This window comes from Hylobates moloch, unplaced genomic scaffold, assembly GCF_009828535.3.
Source record: "Hylobates moloch isolate HMO894 unplaced genomic scaffold, HMol_V3 SCAFFOLD_21, whole genome shotgun sequence".
Classification (NCBI taxonomy): Eukaryota; Metazoa; Chordata; class Mammalia; order Primates; family Hylobatidae; genus Hylobates; species Hylobates moloch.
The window spans coordinates 11,713,367-11,735,014 of record NW_026652296.1 but is presented as its reverse complement, the minus strand read 5'-3'; the positions used below and the strand labels follow the sequence as shown (position 1 = coordinate 11,735,014).

Here is a 21,648-nt window from a genome sequence, read left to right as displayed (position 1 = left end):
GGTGATCTGCCCTTCTCAGCCTCCCAGAGTGCTGGGATTATAGGTGTGAGCCACCACACCTGGCCCAAACTTTCATGATTTCATAACCGATCCACCATTTCAACACAGAAAAAAAGGAATAGGAAAATAAATGGATTAAATCATTGCTTTCCAAAGTGTGTTCTATTGAAAAGGGGTTCTATAGCCAAATAATAGGAGAGACTGGGCAATCCTCCCACTCAGCCTCCCAAGTAGCTAGGACTACAGGGCCACACCACCACACTGGCTAATTTTTTGTATTTTTAGTAGAGATGGGGTTTTGCCATGTTGCCCAGGCAGGTCTTGAACTCCTGGGCTCAAGCGATCTGTCTGCTTCAGCCTCCCACCAGTGGAGACTCTGGATTAATTGATGTAAACCAGTAACTTTTTGAGTTTAAAGTGCTTTGTATTGTGAATCTCCAAAGTGGGGCAGGATATAACGTGTAGCGTTTTCCAAACTTGTGATATAAAAAACCATAAAGGGTGTAGCCTCCCAGTAGATTGTATGTGTGGTTTAATGGGACTTGATTTTCACACCTATAGAGTGGTACACCTGGATTAGAGGGAGTGATTAGGTAGGTGGTGGGATCTACTCAGTCAGTCAGAACATTAGCTTCCTGTGATAAACACATTTTCTAATTAAGGGGAAGGACTGCAGCATGTAGAATACAGATAATTCTCTTTAGAAGTTTGGGGTTTCTGGCTGTTGGGGAGTGCCCTGCATAAGCACAGTATTAGGTAATATTTTCTTATTTTCTGGCTCGCCGCTGCTCAGTTGTCCTCTGGCTGCCCTCTTTTCACATCAGCCTTTCTATTATGTTGTGAGTGCTTTCACTCTCGGTCAGCCCTCTGTCATTTCCACCTGAGAGGCAGCCTTGGGTAATAGAAAGAGGGTAGAACTATGGAGTTGGGCTGATTTAAATCTGATCTTTATTTATTTATTAATCATATATGACTTAGTCAACCTGAGTGCCCTTCTTTGTGTGTAAAATGGTTGTGTGGAATAAATGATATGAAGCCTATGAAAACATCTAGCATCATGTACCTGGTTCATGCATGTGACACTTCCCCCATTCTGCAAACCATTACCAGCCCAAAGGTCCTCTACTCCACTTTCATTACATTTTTACCCACTTCAGAAAGCCTTCATGGCTTCCCCATACATTAAATCATGGCACTCTTCAGCCAAGTATGGAGGAACCTATATGATCTGATCTTGATCTCCTAGTCCACTATTCTCTCTTTCCATCTCTGTTACTTTGCTCTCACAATTCATTTTGGCAGATGCGCCCTCATTCTACTTTGCCTATTCAAATATACATATTTTGGGTTCAGCTCAAGGCTCAGGCTCTGGGAAACTCTTGGATGGCCGAATAACCCCGTGACTCCCTTCTTAACTTTCTAACGTTTAAGGTGCTGTCTTTGTGATTCATTTGGCAGTTCAGAGGACAAATGTTTCAGAATTTGGGATTTTTTTTTTTTTGGATGCATGTACTGTGGATTACACAACATCCCCAGTGGGGCTTGGGGTTGCACCCTGTAATCAAATGTATTGATATTTCTTTAGTGAAACAAATTTGCATAGTAAGTGAGATAAATCTATGTTGATAGCCTCAGGCAGTTCAGGCAGGTTTTGTTGCCAAGTGAGTTTGCCACAAACTTGTTAAAAAAACAAACTTTTCAGTTTTTTGATTTTTGGATTTCATCACTTTAGTAAAGGGTATATAGGCCTGTACTTGGCATTTCAGTTGTGTCTTGTCTTCCGAACTATTACAGAAGCTCCTTCTAGGACAGGAACTTGATTGCATATTGTCATAGACATTTTAAAAATAAATGGGTCCCGGCGTGGTGGCTCATGCCTGTAATCCCAGTGCTTTGGGATGCCGAGGCAGGAAAATTGCTTGAGGTCAGGAGTTCAAGACCAGCCTGCACAATATGGTGAAACCCCATCTGTACAAAAAATACAAAAATTAGCCAGGCATGGTTGATTGCGCCTGTAGTCCCAGCTACTTAAGAGGCTGAGGTGGGAGGTTGGGGCTTGAGCCCTGGAGGTTGAGGCTGTGGAGAGCTATGATCATTCCCCTGCAGTCCAGCCTGGGCCACAGAGCAAGACTCTGTCTGAAAAAATAATAAAATGTTTTAAATTCCTGACTGTAAATGTATAATAGATATGTGATTGTAAGATTAGAAAAGTATGAAAAGAATAAAACTCTCCTTATATCTATCACCTAGATGTTATCACTGTTCTACATTTTGGAGTGTGTTTTTTGTTTTCTCCTATATGTGAAGTTTTTTTGCATAATTTGAATTATGATATCCTTGAACTTTTTCCACTGACCTTTTTTACATTTTACAAAAATTGTGTGTTTAATTTTTTTCTTTTTCATAGAAACCTCTGGTTAATTTGGTGCATGATTTCCCTGAAAGGGCTCCACTTTCCCATCTACGTGTGGCTATGTATCTAAAAGCTGCCTAATGGGATCTAAGCATAAGTGGAGTTTTCTAAAATTGCTTTTTTTTTTTTTTTTGAGACAAAGTCTCACTTTTTCTGAGGCTGGAGTACAGTGGCACAGTCTTGGTTCACTGCAGCTTCTGCCTCCAGGTTCAAGCGATTCTCCTGCCTCAGCCACCCAAGTAACTGGGATTACAGGTACATGCCACCACGCCGGGCTGATTTTGTATTTTTAGTAGAGACAGGATTCACCATGTTGGCCAGGCTGGTCTCAAACTCCTGACCTCAGGTGATCACCCCCCTCAGCCTCCCAAAGTGCTGGGATTACAGGCGTGAGCCACCATGCCCGGCCTAAAATAGCTTTATTGAAGTAGAATTTACATACTATAAGATTTATCCATTTTAAGTGAACTGTTTGGGAAATGTTAGTAAAATTTATGTAGGTTATGCATGTGTCGCCACAGTCCAATTTTAGAACACTCTGTCACCCCCAAAAAGTTCCCTCAGTTTGCACCTAATTTTATCATCTCACCAACAACTTGAAGACCATAAAGCTCAATTGATAAGATTCCCAGGACTTGTGGTCTGTTGGTAATCATGCACATCTGACACTTGTACTCTATGTATGTGCTGTTTCTGTGTTTTTTTTTTCATTTTCCTTTTAATTGGGTGGGTTCAGACTCCTTTTTTTTTTCCATTTTTAATTGACAAAATTGTATATATTTGTGGTATGCATGTTTTGAAATATGTATACATTGTATAATGGCTAAATCAAGCTAATTAACATATATATTACTTCACATGCTTGGTGTGTGTGTGTGTGTGTGTGTGTGTGTGTGTGTGTGTGTGTGGTGAAAGCACTGAAAATATACCCAGTAATTTTCAAGTGTACAATACATTATTATAGTCATCTTGTTGTACAATAAATCTCTTGAACTGTGTATTTCTTAGCCTATGTTGTTACTAGTTAAATCGATGTAGGCCATTTAGTTAGCTTAAAATTTGTGGGCTGGGCACGATGGCTCACGCCTGTAATCCTAGCACATTGGGAGGCCAAGGCAGGAGGATCACTTGAGTCCAGGAGTTTGAGACCAACTTGGGCAACATTGTGAGACCCTGTCTCTACAAAAATTTTTTTTTAATTTATCATCTGTTATATGTGAAGTTTTTTGGTCAGTCATAAGCATATTCTGTGATTTAGTTTTGTTTAAGCTTTAAATATGAAAACTTCTAGAATCATAATCTTAGCTGTCATCTTCTGAACTCTAGAATTTATCTCCCTAGATGCAAATTCTTAGCACATTGTTTGTAGTATTTGCGATTACATGTTGTACATGAAGGAATTTCTTGTTTCTTTAATCTCAGAACTTTATGTGGGATGTTTACTTGCTGTGTAAAGTTTTAATTTCTCATTGTGGGGCCTTTTTTTTTTTTTTTTTTTGAGACAGGGTCTTGCTCCATCACCCAAGTTGGAGTGCAGTGGCACCATCTCAGCTCACTGCAACCTCTGCCCCCAGGCTCAAGACATCTTCCCACCTCAGCCTTCCGAGTAGCTGGGACCGAAGGTGCCCACTACCACGCCTGGCTAATTTTTTGGGTTGGTTGGTTGGTTTTGAGACGGAATTTTGCTCTTATCGCCCAGGCTGCAGTGCAATGGTGCGATCTCAGCTCACTGAAACCTTTGCCTCCCGGATTCAAGCGATTCTTCTGCCTCAGCCGCCTGAGATTACAGGCTCCTGCCACCATGTCCAGCTAATTTTTGTATTTTTAGTAGAGACGGGATTTTACCATGTTGACCAGGCTGGTCTCAAATTCTTGACCTCAGGTGATCCGCCTGCGTCAGCCTCCCAAAGTGCTGGGATTACAGGCATGAGCCACCATGCCCGGCTTCAATTTTTTTGTAGTTTTGGTAGAGACGGGGTCTCGCCCTGTTGACAGGCTGGTCTCTAACTCCTGAGCTCAAGGAATCCACCCGCCTCAGCCTCCCAAAGTGTCGGGATTTACAGGTCTGAGCCACTGTGCCCGGGCTCCTTATGGGGCTTCTTTAATAAGTTCCTCCAGTTATTTTTTTTTTTCTTAACCTTTATTAGCCCTTTCCCATAGCATTAAATCATATAAACTTCTTGGTGACTTCGAGCGGCCCTTCAGCATTTTTTTCTATGACTATATTTTTGAAGTTTTGGGATTTTTTTTCATCTCGCTTATCACAGAATTGTCTCACTGTTGTTTTTGGGGAAAAAGGCACATCTCATTTGCTGGGCTCTTGTCTCAGTCAGGTTTACTGCCCATATAAAAAACAACAGATGGATGACTTTCAGAGAGAAAGACCCATAATATAAACGGATTTTTTTAAATGTAAATCACTTTTTCTCTAAGTGACCAGTTACCCAAACCTCATTTTATATTTTAGATCCTATAGCAATGGAACTCAGCGATGCAAATTTGCAAACACTAACAGAATATTTAAAGAAAACCCTTGATCCTGATCCTGCCATCCGACGTCCAGGTAAAGAAAATAAACGTTTTTTGGTTGATTAATTCCTTCAGGGCAGGTGAGAGAAACCTATGTATTATCTGCCTCCTTATAAATATATTTTAAAAAGATTCATACTTGGGTTCTCAAGCATAGTTTATAAGTGTTACAGCTGCTATACCATGGTGTGTTGTTTTTTTGAGTAAAATAGCTTTTTTTGGCATCTTCTGGGATTAAAAAGTACTAGTTTAGGGATAAAAAGTACTGACATGTTTAGAATGCTTTGTCTTTGACTTTTTCCAAAATACCCACTTAAAACATGCCTGCTTTAGGCCGGATGCAGTGGCTCACGCCTGTAATCCCAGCACTTTGGGAGGCCAAGGCGGGCGGATCACGAGGTCAGGAGATGGAGACCATCCTGGCTAACACGGTGAAACCCCGTCTCTACTAAAAATACAAAAAATTAGCTGGGTGTGGTGGCAGGTGCCTGTGGTCCCAGCTACCCAGGAGGCTGAGGCAGGAGAATGGCATGAACCCAGGAGGCAGAGCTTGCAGTGAGCTGAGATTGCGCCACTGCACTCCAGCCTGGGCGACAGAGCAAGACTCCATCTCAAAAAGAAAAAAAAAATGCCTGCTTTAGAGATAAAATAATTAGGTCATAGAAAGGAGAGTAATTGCCTAAAAAGTGATTAAGTGAATGAAACCAAGTAATCAGTTACTGTCTCTTAATTTTCTGTTGGGTTTGATTTAACTAATATAGTTTAAGACCTAGAGCTTTTTTTTTCCTTCCTGAATCTGACCAGAATTAAACTTAGAATTAAAATTTTGTACTCGGGTGTTCTGAGGACTCAGATGTTAAGTTAAATGAGGGAGATAGGCCAAGTGGAGACTGGTAATATCAGGAGAATACATGCCCTGATTAAGTGGCAAGTACTTTTTGGAACTAGCTAATTTTGGAGATTCAGACTAGTTTTGCAAGATCAGATTTCCAATTTTGCTTGAAAAATAAGGATATTTATATGAAGTGCCCTCATTTTTAAATGTTAGCAAGTAACTTCAAAAGATTTTGGGGCCGGGCGTGGTGGCTCACGCTTGTAATCCCAGCACTTTGGGAGGCCGAGGTGGGCGGATCACGAGGTCAGGAGATCGAGACCATCCTGGCTATATGGTGAAACCCCGTTTCTACTAAGAAATACAAAAACTCAGCCGGGCATGGTGGCACACACCTGTAGTCCCAGCTACTCGAGAGGCTGAGGCAGGAGAATTGCTTGAACCTGGGAGGTGGAGGTTGCAGTGAGTTGAGATCGCTCCATTGCACTCCAGCCTGGGTGACAGAGCGAGACGTAGTCCTCCAAAAAAAAAAAATTTTTTTGAAACACAGCCAGGGATGGTGATCACGCCTTTAATCCGAGTAATTTGGGAGGCCAAGGCAGGAAGATCGCTTGAGTCCAGGAGTTCGAGACCAGCCTGGGCAACATAGCAAGACTCTGTCTCTACAGAAAATTTAAAAATTAGCCAAGTGTGATGATGTGTGCCTGTAGTCCTAGCAACTGGGGAGGCTGAGGCAAAAAGCTTCACTTATACCCAAGAGGTCGGAGCTGCAGTGAGTTATGATCATGTCAGTGCACTCTAGCCTGGGTGACAGAGGGAAATCTTGTCTTTAAAAAAAAAAAAAAAAAAAGGCCAGGTACATTTGCTCATGCCTGTAATCCCAGCATTTTGGGAAGCCAAGGCAGGCGGATCACGAGGTCAAGAGATCTAGACCATCCTGGCCAATGTGGTGAAACCCTGTCTCTACTAAAAATACAAAAATTAGCTGGGCGTGGTGGTGCACGGCTGTAGTCCCAGGTACTTGGGAGGCTGAGGCAGGAGAATTGCTTGAACTCAGGAAGCGGAGGTTGCAGTTAACTGAGGCCACTGCACTCCAGCCTGATGACAGAGCAAGACTCCGTCTCAAAAGAAAAAAAATAGACCAGGCACATGTGCTACGCCTGTAATCCCAGCACTTTGGGAGGCCCAGGAGGGCAGATCACCTGAGGTCAGGAGTTTGAGACCAGCCTGGCCAACATCGTGAAACCCTGTCTTTACTAAAAATACAAAAATTAGCTGGGCATGGTAGCATGCGCCTGTAATCCCAGCTACTTGGGAGGCTGAGGCGCAAGAATCACTTGAACCCAGGAGGCAGAGGTTGCAGTGAGCCAAGATCACCCAGCTGCACACCAGCCTAGGTGACAGAGTGAGACTTCATCTCAAAAAAAAAAAAAAATTTGAAATACAGTGCAAGCCAAACTACTTCTGGGCCGGATATATCCTGTGAGCAGTCAGTTATTGATCCTTGATATGGGCCATATTAAAATGCTCTTAACCTGTTTCTTCAAAACTTACCAATGTGCATGCTCATAGAGGATGTTGGAAGGGTTCCATGAGGAAGAGAATGTGTGTTATATATTATGTATGATGACTAGAATCGTGAACATGTTAGTGCATCTATCCTATTCTAGAAAAGTCTTTGTGATTTCTGAGAGGGAAAATTAGTTTATTAGTGTGTAAAGAAGTAATGTGTTCCTGGATAAAGGGAAGTTAATGGCTCTAATCTTTAATCTTCTTAGACTTTCAAAGAAAGCCATTGCCAACACTATTAAAAATTTTTTTTTTTTTTGAGACAGAGTCTCACTCTGTCGCCCAGGCTGGAGTGCAGTGGCACAATCTCGGCTCACTGCAAGCTCCGCCTCCCGGGTCCACGCCATTCTCCTGCCTCAGCCTCCCCAGTAGCTGGGACTACAGGCGCCCACCACCACGCCCGCCTAATTTTTTGTATTTTTAGTAGAGACAGGGTTTCACCGTGTTAGCCAGGGTGGTCTCCATCTCCTGACCTCGTGATCCACTCGCCTCGGCCTCCCAAAGTGCTGGGGTTACAGGCGTGAGCCACCGTGCCTGGCAGAAGAATTATTATTATTACTTTTATTTATTTATTTATTTTTGAGACGGAGTCACTCTCTCGCCCAGGCTGGAGTGCAGTGGCACCATCTCAGCTCACTGCAAGCTCCACCTCCCGGGTTCACGCCATTCTTGTGCCTCAGCCTCCCGAGTAGCTGGGACTACAGGTGCCCGTCACCACACCCGCCTAATTTTTTGTATTTTTAGTGGAGACGGGGTTTCACTGTGTTAGCTAGGATGGTCTCCATCTCCTGACCTCGTGATCCACTCGTGTCGGCCTCCCATAGTGCTGGGATTACAGGCGTGAGCCACCGCACCCGGCCAATTATTATTATTTTTTTAATAATGTGTGAGGCAAGGGTTCTGTTGCTTTATGAATTCAAGGCAGAGTATAAAAATAATCTGGTGTTTCTAGGAAGTTAGGAACATGGCATTTCTCAGGGATTGGGACTGACTGACTAGACTGACTCGACTAGACCTTTTGAGACTCCTTGAGTGTGCAGAAACATATGCATATGAATACTGTGGTAAGTTGGAAGAAATGAACACAGAAAGGAACAGACTCAAACTCACTTCCTGGATATTGATTACAATTTAGGAAAGAGACTTGGCAATTTATATGGGCTTTTCCTCAAATCATGGATGTAGTGTGTTGCCCTGTACAAAATGCTGGCTACTAAGTGGAGGAAACAAATTGTTCTGTACTCATATAAAACCATAGTATGTCCCCTCCTGGAAAACATTTTTCAGTTTAACAGTCCTCATCCTTCAGGAAAGACATGATAAGCACAAAGGAAGGAGAGTTTGAAAATATCAGTGAAACTCTTGGGACTCAATCAGAAAGAGGGAAGGTGTTAAATGATACATGAAATTAATTTTTCAAAAAATATTGGAATATTGGGTGTTGCCCTATGAAGCCAAAGGTAGAAAAAAATTACGAGAAATACTATACTGCCATCACATGTGATCATTAACCTAGGAAATTTATCCCAGAATGTAATCTGGGTCGAAAATATATTGGTAAATTTTTTGGATAAATTCATTGCTGGTATTAAGAAATTTTTAGGTTTTTTTTTTTTTTAGTTTGACAAGAAAGTTTAGGGCTGGTAAGGTAGACTAAGGACTGCACTAAAACTTTCTCAGTAGTGAAGCCTAGCTGTGTGATCTTGAACAAGTTACTTAATCTTGTTTTTTAAATGCTATCTACTGCCTTGGTTTTTTAAATGCTGTTTACTTTTCTGGGTAATAGTGACAACTAAATGAAATTTTATAATTTTATATATATATTTATATCTATATATATATGTATGTAAATCGCTGGACCCATATGGCTAATAATAATATATTAGGATGAATTGACTCATTTGCTCTTCATCACTAGCCTATTAAAGAAATATTACTACTACTAATAATAATACTCCTTTCTGAAATAAGACATGGGTATATGAAGTCTTGAAGTCACTTAATCTCTCTGGGAAGCAGCTTCTCTTGCAGATGAGATGATCATCCAATTAGGCCACTTTATAGGTTTGTAAGAATCATGTGAGTTAATTGATGGTAAAGTGATTTGAAAACTGAAGCATTATATAAGTTTAATGTAACATGTAATCCACTTAATAGATAAGAAAAGTGAGGCCCTGTAGACCCACAAATAACCTAATCTTTTCTCTTTTTTTTGATATATATATTTATATATATATATATATTGATATATATAAGGTGGAAAGATTTTTATCTTAGTCGTCTAACATGAAAATTATTTTACAGCTGAGAAATTTCTTGAATCTGTGGAAGGAAATCAGAATTATCCACTGTTGCTTTTGACATTACTGGAAAAGTCCCAGGATAATGTTATCAAAGTATGTGCTTCAGTAACATTCAAAAACTATATTAAAAGGAACTGGAGAATTGTAAGTATTTTGTGAATACATAATTTAATACCCTGTATGTTTATAAGGTTTATATAAGCAGTGTTCTTCAAAGATAAGGCACGTGCTTGTAGTCCCAACTACTCTGGAGGCTGAGGCGGAAGGATCAGTCCAGGAGTTCAAGGCTGCAGTGAGCTACGATTGCACCACTGTACTCTAGCCTTTTAGTGACAGAATGAGACCTTGTCTCAAAAAAAAAAGGATTCAGATATGGATCAAAGATAAAATTAAACAGGACCCTTTTCCAAAGCTTCTGTTATTTCATTTGAATTTATATAAATTTGTCCGGCTTCATACCTCGGGTTGCTAGGGAGTGAGACTTGGTCTTAATCTCCATTATGTTTGGAATTTACGCTTTACTCACCGCCTACTGAAGAGACATTGTGGGAAGACAGTCTGAATAAATGAAGTGATTTCTGATGTTGGAAAAATAAAGCTGAGAAGAAATCAGATACATAGAAAATTTGCAGAATGCAAAATAATTTAGATTTCAAATTTTTGATAAGGTATCTTGCCCTATGTCTTGTGGGATATGTATATATATACTAATTTTGAGATTAAACCTATTTTATAACAGGTTTAATGATTAGTAAATTATAAATTAAGAAACAGGCATTTTTTTCCTTAGCTTAGGATAGTGGTTCTCAACTGGGGGCAGTTTGGCTCACCAGGGGACATTTGGCAGTATATTTGGAGACATCATAGCTGGAGGATTGCTACTGGAATCTAGTGGGTAGAGGCCAGAGATGCTGCTAAGCATCCTGCAATGAACAAGATAGCTTCCCACAACAAAGAATTATCTGAGCCAAAATGTCAGTGATGCTAAGGTTGAGAAGGCCTGGCTCATGATAGAGAAAAAGATGAGGCTTTTCTACAGTGATAGCAGTTACGATGTTACAAAGTATTAGCAGTTGACAAAAATCATCAGTTTATCTAAAAAGTCAACTTTAAACTGCTCAAAAACTTCTTAGAGTCTTACTTTTTTTTCTCATTCCATAAAAGAGAGAGTAAATATTGTTTAAGCCTGTATGATTTCTCAAGTATCACCATGAGTGGTAAAGAAACCTTAGAGGCCGGGCTTGGTGGCCTATGCCTGTAATTTCAGCACTTTGGGAGGCTGAGGTGGGTGGATTGCTTGAGCTCAGCAATTCAAGACCAGCTTGGGCGATAAAGTGAGACCCCATCTTTACAAAAAATACAAAAATCAGCCAGGCATATGGTGGTGCACACTTGTAGTCCCAGCCATTAGGGAGGCTGAGATGGGGGGATCGCTTGTGCCTGGGAGGCAGAGGTTGCAATGAACTGAGATCGTGCTACTGCACTTCAGCTTGGGCAACAGTGCCAGACACTGTCTTTTAAATCTCAGAATGTTTAAAAGTCCATCTCTACTGGTAGACATGCCAGCCCTCTCCCTCTGTTTTGGTTTGTAAAACTAGTGAGACTTACAGAATCTCTTTGGGTGATATAATCTAGGATGCATTCTAACTAGTAATGGTCAAGAAATTTTCATAGAGAACTGGGTATGGTGGCTCACGCCTGTAATCCCAGCACTTTAGGAGGCTCAGATGGGAGGATTGCTTGAGGCCAGGAGTTGGAGACCAGCCTGGACAACAAAGTGAGACCCCCTTCTCTACAAAAAATTTAAAATTAGCCAGGTGTGGTTGTGTGTGGTGTGCATCTGTGATCCTTGGGAGGCTGCAGTGGGAGGGATTGTCTGAGTCTGGGAGGTGAAGGCTGCAGTGAGCCAAGGTTGTGTGCTACACTCCAGCCTGGGTGACAGATGGAAACCCAGTCTCAAAAAAAAAGGAATAAAAAAAATTGGAAAGATTTTTGTTCTAAAGTGAGAGTTAAATTGAAGCTTTTGAGGATGTGTGTGGATTAAGTAGCATATTATCTATAAAGATTTTAATTATGTGTCCTGATTAGTTTACATATAAAATGATTTTTTTTTTTTTTTTTTTTTTGGGACGGAGTCTTGCTCTGTCACCCAGGCTGGAATGCAGTGGTGTGATCTTGGCTCATTGCAGCCTCTGCCTCTCAGGTTCATATGATTCTCCTGCCTCAGCCTCCTCAGTAGCTAGTGTTACAGGTGCCCACCACCACGTCCAGCTAATTTTGTATTTTTAGTAGAAATGGTTTCACCATGTTGGCCAGGCTGGTCTCAAAATCCTGACCTTGAGTGAGCCATCGCACCTGGCCTAAAATGGAAATTTTTTTTTTTTTTTTGGAGACAGAGTCACTCTTGTTGCCCAGGTTGGAGTGTAGTGGCACCATCTCGGCTCCCTGCAACCTCCGCCTCCCGGGTTCAAGCGATTCTCCTGCCTCAGCCTCCCGAGTAACTGGGATTACAGGTGCCTGCCACCATGTCCAGCTAATTTTTGTATGTTTAGTAGAGACATGGTTTCACCATGTTGGCCAGGCTGGTCTCAAACTCCTGACCTCAGGTGATCCACCTGCCCTGGCCTCTGAAGGTGCTGGGATTACAGGCGTGAGCCACTGCGCCCAGCCTAAAATGGCAATTCTTAATTGGCATCAAGGAGTAAGGGAAGTTCACTAATTTGTGTGTAAAATATTTGCATTTGGGAGGGAATGTACATTTTTCTGGGAAAAGGATTCACCCTGTCATCAGATTATTGAAGAAATCTGTGACCCATTCATGTAGAGGGAGACTAAAGACCAAACCTTCCTCTGTTTGTTTTCTTAGAAAATTAGTAAATAAAAAAACAGTTAGGTTTTACCTAAAGTCACGTGGACATGAATGTGGATTTTGTGTTAATTCCTCAGTTACTGCTTTGCTTTTAGGTTGAAGATGAACCAAACAAAATTTGTGAAGCCGATCGAGTGGCCATTAAAGCCAACATAGTGCACTTGATGCTTAGCAGCCCAGAGCAAATTCAGAAGCAGGTAATGTCGCTCTGCTTTTTAGATGGGCTCCTCTGTAAAGCTCTGATCTAATTAATCTTTTCCTCTCCTAGTTAAGTGATGCAATTAGCATTATTGGCAGAGAAGATTTTCCACAGAAATGGCCTGACTTGCTGACAGAAATGGTGAATCGCTTTCAGAGTGGAGATTTCCATGTTATTAATGGAGTCCTCCGTACAGCACATTCATTATTTAAAAGGTATTGATGCATAGATTCATGTTTTTAAAATACTTTTTAAAGTTTTATTTGCTTGTGTAAACAGTTACGTTTGAATATGATCATCCTGGAATGAGAGCAGAAGTTTCTCTATTGTGTTTGTTTCTTCTCAACTAGGATGTTTATTTCATATTGTTCTATTACCTATGAAATACTTAGTCTTGATAAACTGCTTGATTCCTTTAAAAAGAAAACTGGCTGGGCACAGTGGCTCACACCTGTAATCCTAGCACTTTAGGAGGGCAAAGTGGGCGGATCACCTGAGGTCAGGAGTTCGAGACCAGCCTGGCCAACATGGTAAAACCCCGTCTCTACTAAAAATACAAAAAAAACTAGCCAGGCGTGGTGGTATGTGCCTGTCATCCCAGCTACTCGGGAGGCTGAGACAGGAGAATCACTTGAGCCTGGAAGGTGGAGGCTGCAGTGAGCCGAGATCGAACCACTGCACTCCAGCCTGGGCGGCAGAGCAAGACTCTGTCTCCAACAACAAAAAAAAAAACAAGAATTCCCGAATTCCCTTTGAATTTCGGAAAACCATCTATTCACAGATGTCCAATCAGCATCTCTCCTTGAAGACCTAAAGTGAGTAAATAAAAAAAACTTGTAAATTTATCTGTTTTACCTTAATTTTCTAGATACCGTCATGAATTTAAGTCAAACGAGTTATGGACTGAAATTAAACTTGTTCTGGATGCCTTTGCTTTGCCTTTGACTAATCTTTTTAAGGTATGGAATGCATCTTGGTGATATTTTTAAATTAATATTTTAAATTGCTTGAATGTTTGTATACATGTTAAGAGAATGCTTTGAAAGCTTATTTGATAGATAATGTTTAGAGCATTTCTTTTGAAAAATTTCAAACCTACACAGAAATAGAGATGCTATAGTGAACTCCCGTCTATTATTACACAAATTTAATGGTTAGCAACGTTTTATTTTCTCTGTTCCCTTTCTTAGGAATATTATAAAAGCAAATCCCAAGCATCATATCATTTCACCCAAGTATTTGAGTATGTGTCTCTAACGGAAGAAATACATATTTTTATTTGACTATGTTTGGAGTTTAATTAATTTATGTATTTATACATTATTTTACAGTTTACAGGATACTTTCCTGAATGTGTTCTTGGTGTTTGTGAGAATCCTATAAGATTTAAAGAAATATATATATACTTTCTTTCTTTTTTCTTTTTTAAAGACAGGGTCTCACTCTCATTGCCCAGGCTGGAGTGCAGTGGGGCATGATTATAGCTCACTGCAGCCTCAGCTACCCAAGCTCAGGTGATTCTCCCACCTCAGCATTCCAAGTAGCTAAGACTACAGGTGCACACTACCATGCCTGGCTGCTTTTTTTTTTGTTTGTTTTAAGATGGAGTTTCGCTTTTGCTCACTGCAACCTCCGCCTCCAGGGTTCAAGCAGTTCTCCGAGTATGCTGGGATTACATCCTGTGCCACTGGGCCTGGCCAGTAAAACCTGTTAATTGCATTTAGAATAATAAAGAATTGGAAACAACCTAAATACCAAGTGGCAGATGAATTGTTTAATAAGAGCATATAGTTTTGTGTAATATATTTTTATATATGCACAGATTGGGAAGACGTAGTTCAGAATATTAACATTGGACTTTTTAGTGCCATTATGAACAATTCAAAAATACATACTTTAACTTATTTTTCACAATCTCTTAAGTGATTGTATATTATTTAAAAGCCAAGGCTGGGCATGGTGGCTCACGCCTGTAATTCCAGCACTTTGAGAGGCTGAGGCAGGTGGATCATGAGGTCAGGAGATCGAGACCACCCTGGCTAACATGGTGAAACCCTGTGTCTACTGAAAATACAAAAAAAAAAAAAAAATTAGCCAGGCGTGGTGGCAGGCACCTGTAGTCCCAGCTACTTGGGAGGCTGAGGCAGGAGAATGGCGTGAACCCAGGAGGCAGAGCTTGCAGTGAGCTGAGATTGTGCCACTGCGCTCCAGCCTGGGCGACAGAGCGAGGCTCCGTCTCTAAAAAAATAAATAAATAAATACAATATGAATAGTCTCAGCTTAGTGCAAGGCTATTTCACTAAGATCAGCATGCTGGGTTTATGATGCCCTAAAACCATGTTGCTAAATTCCTTTCCAAGGCCACTATTGAACTCTGCAGTACCCATGCAAATGATGCCTCTGCCCTGAGGATTCTGTTTTCTTCCCTGATCCTGATCTCAAAATTGTTCTATAGTTTAAACTTTCAGGTAAGTTCATTTGATTTCTTGCTTTTGGTTCTTCCTCTTTGATTTTAAATAGAGTTTTCTTTCTGTTTGATAAAGACTTTTTTGCCAGCATTGATTTTTCTGAAAGAAAAGGTTTTTTCTGACTCCCCCTATTTATCTATAGTGTTCTGTTTTACAGTAGTTCCTACAGATGCTAATGAGATGTTTCATGGAAAAAAGCAGTATTCTCTTATATCTAGTAGGTTAGCAAAACCCCACATCCTAACTCACTCTTGGAGAGTCACCGTGTACACTGTTTTACTGGTGGCATTAAGAAGCTAGATTTCTGAGGCCTTCCTCTTTTGTTCATTTATATGGGTATTAACATTTGGGGAATCATGTTTTGGTTAGGGTTTGCTGTCCAGCTTACACAAAAGGACTTTATTGGAAGCCATATGAGGGAGACAAAAGGCTTGAAGTACCAGACTTTGAAAGGGTAAGAACTAATAGTATTTCAGAGGAAACAGCCACAGGGCTATAGCAGGGAATGCCTAGTTACCCTGTTGCTACTGAGACAGTGGCCTCCAATCATTCTTTCTGTTCTTAAATCATTAATTCAAGATTCAGGACCAAGAAAGGGGTGTTAATTGGTACAAATTGTTGCTATACTGCTATGCAAGGAGGACCTAGCCCATTCATTGTTTGTAGCCGGTACCTGGACTTACCTTCACAACATGAATAAACTCATAGTGGTAGGGAAAGCATTCCCCAAAAGGAAATTGGGTTGTTTTAGCTAGAATAGGAGATGAACAGCCCAAAAGGACATGTCCCACATCAGTGTTCAGCTGGATAGCAGTTTGAGAAGTTCTTACTTAAATGAGTACTACTGTTTTTGCTTACACCTTTTGAATTCTGAGAAGTCAGGTTTAATGAAGCTCTTGATAACTTGTCCGGCAGGAAGACCAAGGAAAGAAAGAGGCATAATCTGCCCTCAGGGGACTTGTACCCTCATTAAGAAGGCAGTACTATGCCACAAGAAATCAGTAACTATAAGACAATTAGTTTGTCTGCCTTGGTGGTCATCTTACAATAAACGTAGTTCAGAAAAGAAAGGGGATGTATTAGTATGCACTGAGCTTGAGCTTTGTAAGGAAAGTCTTCATATAGTCTTAGCTGAACCTTGAAGGAAGATTTAGATTAGGACGAGAACTAGAGGTGGCATTATTTATAGCATACAAACAGAGGCAGAAGTCAGAATGCTTTATGCAGCTGCCAGATGGAGCTGGAGCAGAGAATTCTTGTCAGAATAGGTAATGCTCAGGCTGTGAAGCCTATGTAAAAAATGTTTTGTCCACGTGGTGAGGGAACTTATAAAAATAGTGTTCTTAATATTTTAATCAAAAGTTTCAAGTCAGCGTTTATTCTGTAGGATCTCCCTGAATTTTTTGAAGATAATATGGAAACTTGGATGAATAATTTTCATACTCTCTTAACATTGGATAATAAGCTTTTACAAACTGATGTAAGTATTTAAAATGTTGTCTGAGTGGTCTTTTTCTTTCATTAAGAGCTATTTGGCTACAATCTAGAAACCTGTTTACTCTTGCATTGTTAAAATATAAAATTTCAATACTGTAATAATATTTGATTCTATTTGATGTTATATGTTTGGTGTGTGTAGTATACAGAATTACTCTTATCATAGGCCTGGCTTAAGCCATAGTATACAGATAAGGCTGTTTCATTACATTATTGAAAGTAAGTCTTTAAAGTAGTCACATTGTGGATATTTCATGAAATAAAATTATTTTTCATTGAAGATACTAAAAAAACTTAAAACTCTATAATGGTAGCCCCTTTTTAAAAATCATCTGGCTAAGCATGGTGGTTCACACCTGTAATCCCAGCACTTTGGGCAGCCAAGGTGGGAGGATCCCTTGAGCCCAGGAGTTCAAGACCAGCCTGGGCAATGTAAGCAGACCCCCGTCGCTACAAAAAAATAAAATAAAATTAGCCAGACGTGTTGGCTCATGCTAATGGTCACAGCTACTCAGAAGGCTTAGTTGTGAGGATCCCTTGACCTTGAGCCCAGGAGGGCAAGGCTGCAATGTGCTGTGACCATGCCACTGCACTCCAGCCTGAGAGACAGAGGGAGACCTTGTCTCAAAAGAAGAAAAAATTATCCACAGCTCGAGAAAGAGCGAAAATGGTAAAAGATTGTAATCTGTAAAGATTTCTGATACGGGTTTTATATTGTGTACTTTTAAACATATAACACTTATTCTGTGCTACTCATTTGTTAATATATTTGTGACCTTCTTCCCGAAGAGAAATACCAAATAAACTAAAAATTAGAATTGGTGATTCGAATCAGGTTTTAAGAGTGGGGTACAGAAAGAAATTGTTACTATCGTTGTACAACAGATCTTGTCTCAGTTTGACTGTATTAATAGGAACTTTAAAAGATGTAGCTCTCATAAAATAATTATTTCAGTCCAATGGGAGAGAAAAACATCCTTCAGAAAACAAAACTTTTCTTCACACAAAAGTCACAAGGAAATTTTTTGGATAGAATTCTTACAAGGACCTTTTTGCCCAGTTAACTGTGTGCTCCTTGTGTCGTCTTACATCCCTATTTATGCCTTGAGTAATCAGTGTTTGTTTTTTTTTTTTTTTTTTTTTTTTTTTTGGATCTCCTTGTCCCAGGCTGGGTCATGGCAATTTGGTGTCACTGCGCCTCTCCCAGTAGCTGGGACTACAGGCACCCGCCACCACGCCCGGCTAATTTTTTGTATTTTTAGTAGAGACGGGGTTTCACCGTGGTCTCGATCTCCTGTCCTCGTGATCCGCCCGCCTCGGCCTCCCAAAGTGCTGGGATTACAAGCGTGAGCCACCGCGCCCGGCCCTTGGCTTTGGTTTTTGTTCTCACTCTGATGTCGTCCCCTGTCTCACTCTGTCACCAAGGCTGGAGTGCAGTGGCATGATCATGGCTTACTGCAGCTTCGACCTCCCTGGGCTCAAGTGATCCTCCCACCTCAGCCTCCCAAGTAGCTGGGACTATGGGTGTGCACCACCATGCCCAGCTGATTTTTTTTATTTTGGGGACTTGCTGTGTTGCCCAGGCTAGACTCAAAATTCCTGGGCTTGGCCGGGTGCAGTGGTCCACACCTGTAATCCCAGCACTTTGGGAGGCCGAGGCCATCCTGGCTATCCTGGCTAACACGGTGAAACCCTGTCTCTACTAAAAAAAAAACAAGTACAAAAATTAGCCAGGCGTGATGGCAGGCCCCTGTAGTCCCAGCTACTTGGGTGGCTGAGGCAGCAGAATGGCGTGAACCCAGGAGGCAGAGCTTGCAGTGAGCTGAGATCACGCCACTGCACTCAGCCTGGGCAACAGAGCGAGACTCCATCTCAAAAAAAAAAAAAAAAAAACTACTCCTGGCCTCAAGCCATCCTCCAGCCTCAGCCTCCCAGAGGGTTGGGATTACCGGTGTGAGCCACTACACTCAGCCAGAATATACTGTTTGAATCTAATATGGAAATATTTTGTAATTCAGCAACTTATTTGAAAGACTTGGTGAAAAGATTGATGGTGGCATAGCTGTAGTTTACAGTAACTGATTTGATTTGGATTTAATTGATAAAGAGTCTAGTTCAGGAATTTCAGTTACTCTTATTTATGTTAGCATTAGAGTTGTATGTTGGAGTTTTTGTTTTCTTTTATGTGAGGATGAAGAGGAAGCCGGCTTATTGGAGCTCTTAAAATCCCAGATTTGTGATAATGCCGCACTCTATGCACAAAAGTACGATGAAGAATTCCAGCGATACCTGCCTCGTTTTGTTACAGCCATCTGGAATTTACTAGTTACAACGGGTCAAGAGGTTAAATATGATTTGGTAAGATGATGGTGGAGACATAATTAAAAGACATTCTCTCCCTGTCTCCCCCAAGAAATAAGCTGTTGAGTTTTGCTTTTAAAAATATTTTTGTGTTTTGTTCCAGTTGGTAAGTAATGCAATTCAATTTCTGGCTTCAGTTTGTGAGAGACCTCATTATAAGAATCTATTTGAGGACCAGAACACGCTGACAAGTATCTGTGAAAAGGTTATTGTGCCTAACATGGAATTTAGAGGTAATTATGGCAAAAGTATATTAGTATAAATTTACTAAGTCTATGTTTTTTTGTAACATATTCAGTCTAATTCATTTATTACTGGATAAAACTTGTATATCATTTATTTCTTATTTTCTAAACCAAGACAGAAAATGTGGTATCTGTAATGAGTTTTGTTGTGCCCTGTGAGGATTTTCTCATGGAAATATTAAATAAGACTTCAAAAATTCCTTTACACTAAGAAGATAAACTATCTGGAATTTCTATTTAGAGAAAGAATTTGATTTTGTTTCGTTTATTGTTTCAATGAATTTTTAGCTGGCTTTATTTATTTATATATCTATTCAAGACAGGGGTCTCACTCTGTCACCCAGGCTGGAGTGCAGTGGTGCAATCTTGGCTCAACTGCAACCTTAGCCTCCCAGGCTCAAGTGATCCTCCTGCCTCAGCCTTCTGAGTAGCTGGGACCAGAGACATACATCACCATGCCTGGCTAGTTTCTTGTATTTTTGGTAGAGACAGGGTTTCACCATGTTGTTCAGGGTAGTCTCAAACTCTTGAGCTCAAGCAGTCCACCCACTTTAGGCTCCCAAAGTGCTGGGATTGCATTTCTGAGCCACCTCGCCCAGAAATAGCTGTTTTTAAACAATCGACTTGAGAATAGAAATAATAACTTTATAAATACAAGGTTGAAGCCCACTTAGTTTGTGCTCAAGGTTAAACTATAGTGCTGAGAGCCTATATTTATAACATGTATGTCCTCGTTCTAACAGTTGTGAAGAACAAGTAATGAAGGTGGGAGGGATTGTGTTTTTTGTTTGGGGGACAGGGTCTCACTCTGTCACCCATGCTGGAGTGCAGTAGCACAGTTATAGCTTACTGCAACCTCAACTTCCCAGGCTCAAGTCATCCTCCCACCCCGGCCTCCTCAGTAGCTGGGACTACAGACGTGCACCACCATGCTCAGCTAATTTTTTATTTTTTATAAAGATGGGGGTCTTCCTATGTTGCGCAGGCTGGTCTCGAACTCCTGGCTTCAAACAATCCTTCTGCCTCAGCCTCCCAAAGTGCTGGGATTACAGGCATGAGCCACCATGCCCGGCCAAGATTGTGTTTTATATCAAAATAGTTATTAGATCAGTGGTTCTCAAATTACATCTGGAACAAAATAAGGAAATTAAGGACAATATAGTGTGAGATTTCATTTCCTGTTGTGTTTTCATAAAAATATGTTTAAACGATAAATCTTCTTGCTGGGTGTGGTGGCCCATACCTTTAATCCCAGCACTTTGGGAGGCTGAGGTGGAACACTTGAGCCCAGGAGTTCAAGACCAGCCTGGCCAAAATGGCGAAACCTTATCTCTACAAGAAATAAATCAGTTGGGTATGGTGGCATGGGCCTGTGGTCCCAGGTACTCAAGCGGCTTAGGTGGGAGTTTTGCTTGAGCTCAGGAGGTGGAGGCTGCAGTGAGACATGATCACACAACTGTGTGTGTGTGTGTACAGACTTTTTTTTTTTTAGTTTATGTGATAAAAATAGAGATGAGATCTCGCTGTGTTGACCAGGCTGGTCTCAAACTCCTGTGCTCAAGCGATCCTCCCATTTCAGCCTCCCAAAGTGCTAGGTTACATGCGTGAGCCACCATGCCGGCCAGATCTGACATTGTCCACTCTACTTATTTGTTGTTGAAATGACTTTAATGAAATAATAGTGATTAAAATTAGGTTGTTGGTTTTTTAATGTTCTTATTTGGTGAAATTAAAAGTTAGCATTCTGATAGTGATCCCTAACATTTTTGACAGTTGCAGGTGTAATCCAGTTCTGGGGAAACTGTCACATTAGAACAAGTGAGCCTATCTCATAGTTGTGTGAATTACCTAATACCTCACCTTTCAGAGTAGCATTTGCTGCTCTAGATAATGATTAAGAGTATATGAAGTAGTCATCTGATGGGAAATAATTCTTTGCTGTAGAACAAGGCAGTTCTACATACTCTTCTATATTCTCAGCTGTACAGTGATGTCTTTTGGTGTGTTATCTGAAATATCTCTCCTTGTAGCTGCTGATGAAGAAGCATTTGAAGATAATTCTGAGGAGTACATAAGGAGAGATTTGGAAGGATCTGGTGTGTATCTTGGTTTTTTAGTTACTAGTCTCTTTGCAAGCCAGTTTTAAGATTCTCTTTCTAGTAAATGGGAGAAGTGGGATTGAGAATAAGAGTGTTTTTTCAGCAGGCTTTCATTGAGAACTGTTGTCCTTCTTCAACTTGTCTTAAAAAGCTCTTACATGACCTGAATGAAAATATCAAAAGTTGAATCATTTGTCTATTCTTACATAGTTAGTATTAATCAAAATTCTGTGATTCTGTGACCTCTTTAGTTTCGTTTTGATT

The 21,648-nt window shown here is 40.6% G+C and overlaps 1 protein-coding gene across 2 annotated transcripts in view; it reads left to right on the top strand.

The window, feature by feature from the left end:
- Window positions 1-21,648, top strand: part of CSE1L (chromosome segregation 1 like) — a 50,956-nt gene that overhangs the window by 7,494 nt on the left and 21,814 nt on the right. For both annotated transcript variants that reach the window (XM_032142283.2, XM_058432909.1), the window contains 10 exons: window positions 4,881-4,976; window positions 9,648-9,790; window positions 12,611-12,712; window positions 12,784-12,929; window positions 13,583-13,673; window positions 15,075-15,182; window positions 16,570-16,662; window positions 18,870-19,037; window positions 19,144-19,273; window positions 21,316-21,381. In XM_032142283.2, coding sequence (XP_031998174.1) covers window positions 4,892-4,976; window positions 9,648-9,790; window positions 12,611-12,712; window positions 12,784-12,929; window positions 13,583-13,673; window positions 15,075-15,182; window positions 16,570-16,662; window positions 18,870-19,037; window positions 19,144-19,273; window positions 21,316-21,381 — 1,132 coding nt within the window. In that variant the 5' untranslated portion in view covers window positions 4,881-4,891. The remainder of the gene's footprint in view (window positions 1-4,880; window positions 4,977-9,647; window positions 9,791-12,610; window positions 12,713-12,783; window positions 12,930-13,582; window positions 13,674-15,074; window positions 15,183-16,569; window positions 16,663-18,869; window positions 19,038-19,143; window positions 19,274-21,315; window positions 21,382-21,648) is intronic.